General features: G+C 45.6%; 1 protein-coding gene across 4 annotated transcripts in view; it reads right to left on the bottom strand.

The window, feature by feature from the left end:
* Window positions 1-7,002: 7,002 nt before the first annotated feature.
* Window positions 7,003-11,397, bottom strand: part of SLC9A6 (solute carrier family 9 member A6) — a 63,496-nt gene continuing 59,101 nt past the window's right edge. For all 4 annotated transcript variants that reach the window (XM_058714430.1, XM_058714429.1, XM_058714427.1 and 1 more), the window contains one exon: window positions 7,003-9,732. In XM_058714430.1, coding sequence (XP_058570413.1) covers window positions 9,460-9,732 — 273 coding nt within the window. In that variant the 3' untranslated portion in view covers window positions 7,003-9,459. The remainder of the gene's footprint in view (window positions 9,733-11,397) is intronic.

Raw genomic sequence — 11,397 nt, 5'->3', positions numbered from 1 at the left:
GGTTCAAGGAAACCTTGGAGAGACGGAGAGACTTTTCTCCTTTAGTGTCTCTAGGGGCTACACATCTAACCCACTCTCCACTAGGAAAGACTAAGGTGAGCCCATAAAGCTGCCTTTATAGTGTGAAGGGCATACATTGTGAGATTCGGAGTTCAGTGAACACTTTCAGGAAAGCACATTCGAGCTACAATTTCTGGGTGGAGGACTAACATTTTGCTGAGGAAGGACTATAGTCACGAGTTACCATAAACGCAATTTTAGGAAATACTTATCAGGACCCACGTTACATTTTTAAAAAAGGGACACCTCTCCGAGGATCATCTTTCCTTCAAGGTAGTTCTCAAGTGAGTTTTCCCAAGTCTGGAGGCAACGAAGACTCCATTTTGGAAACATTGGCTGGGGGAGCTGGTGACTCACACCTCAGATGAATTAATAAAAGTTAAGAAAACAAAAACCAGATGTTTCCTTCACTTTAATATAGGCCTCTATGCTTTCTTTTGTCCGTTACACTGTCCATTGCTGATTTCCTTCTACTGAGGCAAAAATCAATTTTTACAAAGTTTGAATCCCTCCTGCATATTCGGTGAACTCTGTCCCAATAGTCGCTATTTGGCTCAAACTTCCACAAAGACAAAGTGCTTGAGAACAGCATAGCCGAGAGGTCTGGATTTACTAGAGAATTCTTACAACGGCCTTTGGGGAAAAGCACAAAATGAAGCGGTCTCCTTGTTTGCACGTAAGCCTCCACAGAACCAGAAAGGGTCTGGCCAGCTAGCCGTGGCTTCCTTTCCAGATCCAGTGTTCATTCCTTGGCCCTTGACCCTCCTGGAAAATGCTAAGAACTGCATTTTAGAGAGCCCACAACATATATTTTCATTCTTCTGGCCAGACTGGTGGAGGATACACCGAAATCCAGAGTGACGCACTTTTTAATTCCCTAATAACACCACCCATCATTCCCTGAGAACTTCGGAAGCTTTCCGCTTTTTGTAAGGAGGGAAAATAATTTATTTTTTCCTCCATCTATTGTACTTTGGTTAAAGCAATTATTTTCCCCAGACACCACCCATAGCAGAAAACTCCAGATGTTCCTGGGTTATAATGGGAGAATGGATTACAAGTCCTGGCGCTGTTTTCAAACTTGGCGTCCTCTCCCAACTTTCTCAGTTGGGGCCCTCAGTCCCCGTCTCCCACCCCCTTCCCCATTGGGCTCCATCTTTGCTTAAGTGATCCAGAGGCAAACTTAGATTTGTACCTTGCCGGCTACGTCTCTTCACTTCTTCGTCATGAAAGTATTTTCTAAAATTGCAGTCACTGCCATTCCGCCCACCCATTTGCCCAACCCAGGCTGCTGGGAATCACTGTAACCGCCCCCCTCCCCAGTCATTCGTTACACTTTAGTCTCCAAGTCCTGCTGAGTCTACCGACTAAATGTCTCCTGCATCTGTTCTCTCCTCTCCACCCCACCAATAGTTCTCTAGTCCAGGCCAGCTCTCTCACCTGGCCAAGTGTTCTGACCATTATTCTTTTGGCTGCTTTTGCTCCTGTCTGGATAATCCGTCCTTCCCATTGCAGTTACAAGAGGGACCTTTCTAGAACCCAAATATTTTTTCTATAAATTTTTTTTTAATTAGAGAGAGAGAGAGAGAGGGGGAAAGAGAGAGAGAGAGAGAGGTGGGGAGAGGGGCAGGGGAGAGAGAGAATCTGAAGCAGGCTCCAGGCTCAGCGCAGAACCTGACACAGGGCTCCATCCCCTGACCCCAGGATCATGACTTGAGCCGAAAGCAAGAGTTGGATGCTCTACCGACTGAGCCACCCAGGCGCCCCTTAGAACCCAAATGTGATCGTGCCTCCCCCACACTGCCACTCCCTGGTAATGTAGCAGGCATGGTGGCCTAGCAAAGAGCAGACACGCAAAACTCAATAGTAACAGAGACCACACTCTCTCCCTCGAAGGCAGCGTGTCCGTGACCTATTTATTGCTGCCAGAACAGATTGCCATCGACTTGGTGGCTTAACACAATGCCCACTTGCCATCTTAGGGTTCTGTAGGTCAGGAGTCTGACATGATTTCACTGGGCTAAAATCAAGGTGTCTGCAGGCTGCATTCTTTCCGGAGGCTGTATGGGACAATCCAATTCCTTGCCTTTTCCAGCTTCCAGAGACTTCCTGCCTTTCTTTTCGAAGCCAGGCACGTAGCATCTCTCTGACCCTGCTTCTGTTGTCACATCTCTTTCCCTGAACACAGCCAGGAAAGGTTCTCTAGTTTTGTGAGCCTGTGTGATTAGGTTGGGCCCAGGATAACCTCCCTGTCTCAAGATCAGCTGGTTAGCAACTCGCATTCCACTTACAACCTTGATTCTCTTTGCCATGTAACCTCACATATCCACAGGTTCCCGGATGTCCTGCGGATGTCTTTAGGGACCATTGGTCTGCCCACGTAAGCAGCAATGGGGGAGGGGATGCCATCTGAATTCCCTTGCTACTGCTTTTCACACAACTGCAATGCTTTCACCTAATTGGCCACGGTCGCCTGTAGATCAAAACTGTGACTGAGTCCGCCCTGTGTTGCCAGTGCCTGGCCCAGGGCTCAGCCCATATGCCATGTTCAGTGTTCGCTGACTGGAAGTGAGGAAGTGAATTATCGGTTGGCTGGAATGTTTAAATATCAACCTCTTGGTTCCCCTTAGAAGGCGGGGTTGTGATTGTCAAGGTTTCCAGAAAGTGTTAAAAAAAAACCAATTTTGTAGCACAATCAGGTGTCCAACTGCCATTCTCTTGCTTTCTCACACTAAACCAGCTCTACGGTTAAAAAACATAAACAAAACACAGGCATCTCCCACTATTTGACAGAAGTCTTCCAGATTTTTCAGATGAAAAAAAAACAGCTCACATGCTTTTTGCCTAGTCTACACGGGAACATAGCTGTATAGGAAATTCAAATGAACACACGAAAAAAAAAATCATGCAATAAAGCCTTGTGACTCCCAAAGCAACTGAGAATTGAATACTTCTCAAGCAATTTTTGTAAGATTAGTATTTAAGCACACAGTGAGCCACTTCAGTTCCAACAAATCTGGAGAAATCAAACTTCGTTTCCAAGAAGTGCTCACTGAGCCTTCGGTGCATTCGATTGCATCACTGCAAAAGAAATAACTCGCACAACTAAGCTGTGCCTCTTTGGTGGGACCCAGCGCCCACCAGACAGCATCAAGTGGAAAATGAGTAGACCTGGTGCCCAAGCAGATGCCAAGGGCAGGACTCCCAGGATATAGGTGCAGTATGGTGCAGGGAAAAGGAGAGCAGCTCTTTGACTAGGCAGACAGAATTGTCCAGAAACCGTCAGGTCTCAGGGAGTTCCGGCTCCAGCCACAACAGCCCCAGCCAAGCCGGTTCCCAGAGTTCAGTCTTCACCGTGGCAACCGCTTGGGACACCTCCAACTTGCTGAACTGGAGATTTCAAAGGAAAGGAGCCCGGGGTAGAATCATGGTCTGGAAAGTGTTTTCCGTATTTTACTCATACAGCACCTCATCAGCGAAACCTTACAGACTACTCAACCTGTTTCCAGAGCCTTCTGAATCCTGGTCAAACCGTTACAATGTACCTCACTTCGTCTGATCCTCTCAACAGGGCTGGCAGCTACTTGGGGCTGGAATCGCAATCCAGCACCTACCACGGTGCTGGCACGGGACAGTAGCTAAATAAATGTTTACTGCATCAGTGAACTGTTGTCATTTTGTAAAAGAAGAAACGGGCTCAGAGAGGTTTAAGTGGCTTCCTAAGAGCGCCCAGCGGCTGGTGGGGCTGGGCCTCTGGCCTACCACTTCTATCCCACCACAGAGGCCTTCCAAATCCAACTCAGTAAAGGTCAGGAGGACATTTGGCTCCTTTTCAACACACATTTGTTGAGTGTCCACCCTAAACCAGACCTTTCTACCATTCTTCCCCCGATGTCTGCCTGGCTGGTTCCTTCAAGCCTTGGTTTTCATGTTATCTCTGGAGTCCTCCCACACTCTTCCCCTGCCACCTGCCACATTCCCTCCTTGTCACTTAGCACAATCTCTAACTATTTTATGGATTTGTTTATTTCTGCTTGGTCTTCCCCGACTGGAACATAAGCTCTGTGAGGGCAGGGAGCCGGCTCGACTTTCTCGTAAGATGGGGGGACATGTGGCCACTGAAACAAAAAGCCAGTGTGGTCTCGGGCCCATTCATAAACAAAGTCTAGAACCGTAGACTCCTGGTACATGTCCAGAAGATAGGAAGACAGTGGGGCTGTTAGCCTGGGGGCAAAAAGACCCAGAAGACATACCCGTTCCTCTTTTCAAATGTCTAAAGGCTACAAGTCAACAGAGGCCATGGACCCGCCTTGCAGGTGCAGCAGGGAAGGGCTGAAGGGGAGAAAGTCCCAGGGGCGGGTTTGGCTTCAAGGTGCCCCTCGTGACAATTGTCGGGTACTGTCTTCCCCACTGATAAGGAAGTGCAAGGAGGGTAGCCCGCGTTTACTTCATTCCCCACTATCTGTATGTAGCACAGTACATCGTATGTCTGTCACTCAATAGCTATTTGATTGGATGTATGTTGTGTGGACGATCAAGTATAGCTGGCGAGTTGTCACTGTTCATTCTGCCTGGGATGCTCTGCGTTCTCACCTCCCATCGTCTGGCGGAGCCCTTGTTTACCTTCGAGGTCTTAGCTTAAATTCCACCTCGTCCGTAAAAGCTTCCCTATCCCCCTACCACCAGTCCCCCTCCTGGCCTCCCGCACTCTGCCATCATAGCCTTTATGGCTAGTGTAGCTCATGTGACCTGCTGATTGTTTAAGACAGCTACTCCTCTGCCAGGAGGCAATCAGTCCTTCTTGCATGAATGATTCCTAACAACCCCATGAAACAGCTATTGGCATCTCCTGTAGAACATGCTCTGTGAGAGCAAGGATCGCTGTGGAGTTGTTCCCTAGTGTATCCACACAGTAAGCGGAAGCACTCAAATATTTGTTGAGCGAATTAACTCTACAGCTAAGCAAGTGGAAAGGCCCAGCAAAGTCAAGTAACCAGCCGGCAGGACACAGTGAGCAAAGAGCAGAGACTGGATTTGAAACCAGGTGTGCGTAACTCCGAAGCCTGGGTTTTTTCCTACGACACCGAACTATGTGAGCGCAGAGCCGCTGTTTAGGACCACACACTCCGCCGTAAAAGATGGGCCCCCTTGGTGAAAATGGCGGAAGGCAGAATGGAAAGGCATGATGCTAGGCAGGTTGACTCGGCTGTGGGCTCAAAGAGACCCAGGAGGGCACTTTGCTAAGAATTCGAGAAACTTCCCAACCACGATAACTCATGTCCAGCAGCCAACAGTGCGGCAAATGGAGGGACACAGCTGAGACTTCATGCCCTACCCTGGCCTGATGTCAAGCGAGTGGTGGCCAACAGGACAGAAGTCTGCAATTCCCTGCATCATCCTTCTAGTTCTCGAGATGGATTAGCCCATAGCCCACCACTGGAGCCACCCAGAGCAGCGGTTAACAATCTAGACTTTGGATCCAGACTGGATTTGAGGCCTGCCTGTCACTTACTAGCAGTGCAACAACTTTTCCTGCACCTCAGTTTTCACATCTGTGAAATGAGAATAATAAAACGTACCCTCACAGCATGATTAAGATTAAATTAAAATGAGGGGGCGCTTGGGTGGCTCAGTTAGGCACCCGACCTTTGATTTTGGTTCAGGTCATGATCTCACAGTCGTGGGATAGAGCCCTGTGTTGGGGTCTGCACTGGGAGTGGGGCCTGCTTGGGATTCAATCTCTCCTTCTCCCTTGGTCCCTCCCCCTCTCACGCTTGCTCTCTCTCTCTCTCTCTCTCTCAAAAAAAAAAAAAAAGATTAAATTAAAATGTAAATTTGAAAAAAGACCGTGTATACACACAGCCTGTATCAGAGAGGGGTGCAAAAAAATGGGACCTACTATTATTATGATTTCCAATTTATTCCAAGCCTCATACCTTATACTGCATAATCCATATGGGGGGCTTCCTATCAAGGATGTCCCGATGAAGTTCAAAACATCTATACTTTCATCTCTTTACAATGCTGCATTGGGTCAGGTTAACAAATGTACCTGCTCAAATCAAATGTTGGGTTTCACCTGTGAATTAGAAAACATACGTTTGTGGGGCGCCTGGGGGGCTCAGTCGGTTGGGCGTCTTGACTTCGGCTCAGGTCATGATCCCACGCTTCGTGGGTTCCAGCCTCGCGTCGGGCTCTGTGCTGATGGCTCAGAGCCTGGAGCCTGCTGTGGATTCTGTGTCTCCCTCTCTCTCAGCCTCTCCTCAGCTTGTGCTTGCTCTCTCAGAAATAAATAGGACATTAAAAAAATTTTTTTTTAAAGAAAACATGGGTTTGTTCCAGAAGAGGTGTGGTGTGTAGGCCACCTGTGTCTCTCACTGGATCACGAACAAGAAAGCTGGCAGCAAAACACAGAACCAGTGTGGTTGGTGCCTTTACTAGACAAAGTTGCTGTCAATACAATCTAACCTCTAAAACTGCTCAGGTACAAAAAGAAAGACCTATCTTTAACTTGCAAAAAGGATTATTTGCATGATCATGCTTTCCACCAGACTTGGAACTGCCTTTCTACCTAAGCAGATACAGAATCTACTCTTGCCAAATAATGCAATGAACATTTTCGTGACATCATCCATTACCAAGCTAACAGGCTACAAACCAATGTGACAGAATTCGACTGCCCTGAGTCGAATTGTTAATTTGACTGCCATTTGTTAAATGGTTCAATCGTGACCATAAGCAAATATGTCCAGCCTTACCCATAAGCCTCCCCCCCCCCAATTGGCAACCCCATATGTTACGTTCTGGTAGGTTTCTGTTTGTTCTTTTATTAAACATCAGTCTTTCCTGCTTTCCCAGTAGGTGTATAGGTAGAAAAATAAATGAAGTCAGTACTCTTTACTGCTTTCTCGCTAGAATAAACTGTGACTCAAATACGGTGACTGGTTATTTGCAAGGCTATAATTTTTTTTAATGACAGATTTTCCTAAAAGAAACCACTATAACATCTGTCCAAGTACTGCAAGGGAAAACAAAAAATACATACAGATTAAGTCTATTTCTTTAACAGCACATTGCCAAACACAGACAAGGAGGATAGATGCCAAGGAACCTTACAAAATAACTTTAAAAGATGCAATGTTTGAGTCATTCAAACGTGTAGGGTTCACAAAGAACAGAACAGCAAGTCCGAGAGCAGCTCTACTTGTGCGTGATGGTATCTCAGACTGTCCTTCATTCAAGTTCACTCAGGTGTCTAAAACCAATGGGTATGAGAGCACAGTTTGTGTTTTCTTCTTTGCTTGGAGATGCGCACACAGATCAGAGGAGAGGAGAATCTTCCAGATGCTGACGTAAGCACAGAAGGCTTGGTTCCCCTCTGATACAGCACGAAGGCAGATTCAGTTGACTCAAGCTGTATCGGTTTCCCTAAGAAAAAGTCTTATGCATGCTGAAAGAGACGAGTTACTGAATTTGTCATGCTAAGTATTTACAGCCTTTTTCATGAAGTGAGCTCAGTAACCTGACAGAATATAAAAGGTAGTTGTTCATTTTTTGTATGACCTTTTACAACTTGAATAACTGCGTGGGTAAATGATGCTGAAGTTCAAAGCCCCTCAAACACACATTAGCAAGAATCAGAGACTGCATGAAGAGGCACACATTATATAAAATGCACACTTCGCGGGGTTCCTGCATAGCAGGAAAGTCGGTACCACCACATAACAAATGGCTATCTATGCCAACAGTTAGAGCTGCCACTCAAGGGTACAACGGGGGAATTCCCTTAAAATCTCCAGGAGTGTTTGCAACAGTACAGCTACCTGGGGGAGAATATTTTGCTCGGGAAAGATATTTTTGGCTGGAAAATTTTAGTATCACGTAAACAAATCAATTTTGCGAATTGGGGAAGATTTAAGGCAATGCTACTCAGACCCGAGGGGGGAAAGACCCACAAGAGCTCGTATTTTTCTTCTGAAACCTTAACAGGTCAGGATTGACATCAGAGACTAACCCCCTTCTAAGCGTTCAATGCACCTGCAGGTGTTTTCAGCATTACAAAGTAGAACCTTTCATTGTCTCAGTAGGAAATGGGAAGTTGCTAGGTACTCTTCCTTGAAAACTGTAAAAACAAAAAACAAAAACAAAAACAAAACCCACCACACCCACACACACCCACACACACCCACACATGGCAGCTTGGGCATTTCATATTAAAAAGTCACATGAAAACTAAGACAACTACCACCGGTGCACATAAAGGAGCCACTGCCCTTATGATAAGCTCTCCAGGGCAGCGCGGTTCTTTACGACGGACTTTGATGTAGTGTGGCAACGATCATGGAGTCATAAATTAATTTTTAACATCAACTGCAGACTAACGACTGACAATTAGACACAGTAAGTTCAAAAATTTTACATTTTGCTCCTGTTTGGCTGCTAAAGAGCAGCAATTTAAATTGATATAAAAACATTTGACCACAAAGCTTGCTATACAGATCAAGTTTATAATCAAAAAGTAAGCAGCAACTGAGTTTCTTATTTAAACTTATCTGGTATTGAATATTTACACATTTGGGAAGAGAGATCTCCGAAAGACCACCCCCCCACCCCTTTACTCCCTTCCTGCGCTCTGCCCCTGCCCCTGCCAACGGAAACCACGTGCCCTGAACTATGAACACCCGTACTTTTGGCTAAGCTGGCCGGATAACGCGACGCCTTCCTACGGTCTTGGTCTGGGAGAAGAGTAACGAAGTCTTGGATGTCTTTTCCGAACACCAGTGTCAATGAATCTGTTCTTTCACGGTGAGGGGGGAAAGCGCCCCCCACCTCGCCCATTTCACTCCCAAGCCCAGCGGGGCAAGATCTGAACACCCTCAGCCTCTAATGCCACAACAGGCCACCGGAGAAAAAAGAAAGAAAAAGGTCACATCCAAGGCAGGAGCAATGAACACGTGCTTGTTTCTCTCCTCCCTGGGCTTCCCCAGAAATAACACGCCCTCTTTCCTCTCCCTCCCCTCCCCTCCCACAAAACAAAATTAATTCACGGCACAAGAACTTGGTACTCTGGTTAAGTATCGGGTAAGTGTAAGAAAGAGTACATGTGTCACTTTTTATACTTTAACTGAGACGTAAAGCTAACGGAACACACAACATCACTGTGAAAATAACTTTTTTCTAAAACAGATCCAATCTACATAGTGCAGCCAATGAAACATAAAGGAATAGTTTGTTCACAATCTGCCTTGTACAGGATATTTATATTCTCTCGATGCCATATAAAGAGCATTTATATAGCTTAAACATTCAGAGACATGCACTGGGACTTTTTAGGTAGTACAAATTTCTTCACAATCACATGTGCAAATTTTACAAATCACTAAGTGAGTATTAGTAAGCTTAGGCCGGACTGTGTCTCGTATTATCTAACAAATTTAATGGGGGTTCAGAATCATCCATGGGAAGAACCAAGCGTGTTCCCCGAATGACCAGTTCGTGGTCCCCAAATGAGAGCTCCCGATCCAAGGCATCTTCTGAACTATTTCCCATAAACCTCCTAGGGGCACCGGATGTTCCTGATTCGGTGTTCACAGTAGAATCCCCATACGTCAAACTAATGTCGCCATCATTGAGAATGAGATCGGAGTCATCGTCTTTCAACTGCTCCTGGTTCTAAATGCAAATAAAATAAGTCTTAAGAATTGCTGTGCGACTCAAGAAACATTTCCAATGGAAGACTTTTCAAGGATTCCCTATTTAAAACTCTCCAGCACCAGCCTGCTGCCTTCAGAAGGCCTACAGTCCTTACCTTAATGACTCCTCGTGACCCAGACCCTTCACCTTCTGCTGCAACTGCTTCACCCACTCCAACCACCCCACCGTGTGCCTGCCATCTGAACCGCTGACAGGTGCCCCAATCGCTCACGCTTTCCCTTATCTCCCGTCTCCCCCGCCTTCCTTCCTGTGACTACAGCCTATCACTGAGGTCTCAGCTTAAAATAAAGTCCCTTTCTGCTAGGAGTCTTCCTTGACCTTGCAAAGTGGGCTTAGGTGTGCCTCCTGTGTTCTCTCCTAGCATCCTGTACTTCGCCCTCTCCCTGCAGCGGCCTTTACCCGTGTACCAGAACCGCGTGTGCACTGGTCTGCTCGGCATATCCCACACCAGCCTCTGAGCCCCTTCTCTGCCCTGATCCAGCCACCTGACGGTTCAGGGCACACAGAAAGTATTCTCCAAATGTTAGTTTAATGGATTACTGAATGGGTTTATATAAGTGAAGCTTTTAACTTCTGTATTAACAATGCCTAATAAAAGAATACCCCCAAATATGTTAAACCCTCTCTGCGTATTTGTCCACCAGCTCAATAAGCCTTGGTTGTAACGGAGACTTTGTGGCCACAAAAGTATAATTAAATAACGTTCTACAAAAGGGGGAAAAATCAAGCATACATATAATGCCATTTTGGTCAATGAAAAAAATGTACGTGTGCACAGGCTGATAGAAGCGGCTTACATCCAGCTCTTCTAAGCTGTGTGTTTAAAAATCTTAAAATTTGTCTAACATAGACTGAGGAGGCTGTTAGGCGCAAATTTAAAACATCTTTAATTTTTTTAAAAAATTTTTAACTTTTTTTTAAATTTACAACTTTAATTTTCAAGTGGAAATTTGCCCACTCGAAGATACGTGAATCAAAACCCAAACAAGCCCGCTCCACCAACCGACCATAATCCCCTTCTGCCCGATACAAGTTCAAAGGCTAAGTCTGAGCAGCGTCTACCCCCTCACTGAGCAATACTTCCAACGAAGTTGTGGCGCCTTCACGCGTCAGTGGGGCTCTTAAGCACCTTCTAAGGTCTTCATTAAGGTTGAGGTTTGGGCCAATGTCTACCAAATTTTAAAATGTATATGCTTTTTGCCCCAGCAATTTAACCTTTAAGATCTATTTTATATACCTTTACATGTACTTGGATAAATTCATATGTAACAAGAACGTTTACCATACCAGGAGAGGCAGGAAGGAATAAACGCCCCTGCCTTCTACTATAAACATTATTTGTAATAACAAAGAAAGAAAAGGAAACAACTTAAAGGTCTAGCCAAAGGCGGATGATTAAGTCAATGTTGGTGCAAGCACTATGCAGCCATGAATAAAGAGAAGGCAATGAGTTCTCATGGACTCCTCAAAAGGTGGCCACGATGTATCAGTAAGTGAACAACCCAAGTAGCAGGACGATGCAGTTGTGATCTCATTTGTGTAAGCCAGTAACAAAGCTATACACACATGTATAAGTTTATGCGGATAAAACAGATTAGGAAGTACACACAATAAATCCTTCGT

The sequence above is a fragment of the Neofelis nebulosa genome, chromosome X, assembly GCF_028018385.1.
Source record: "Neofelis nebulosa isolate mNeoNeb1 chromosome X, mNeoNeb1.pri, whole genome shotgun sequence".
NCBI classification, from domain to species: Eukaryota; Metazoa; Chordata; class Mammalia; order Carnivora; family Felidae; genus Neofelis; species Neofelis nebulosa.
The sequence above is the reverse complement of the archived record's forward strand: the minus strand, read 5'-3'. Positions and strand labels throughout refer to the sequence as shown.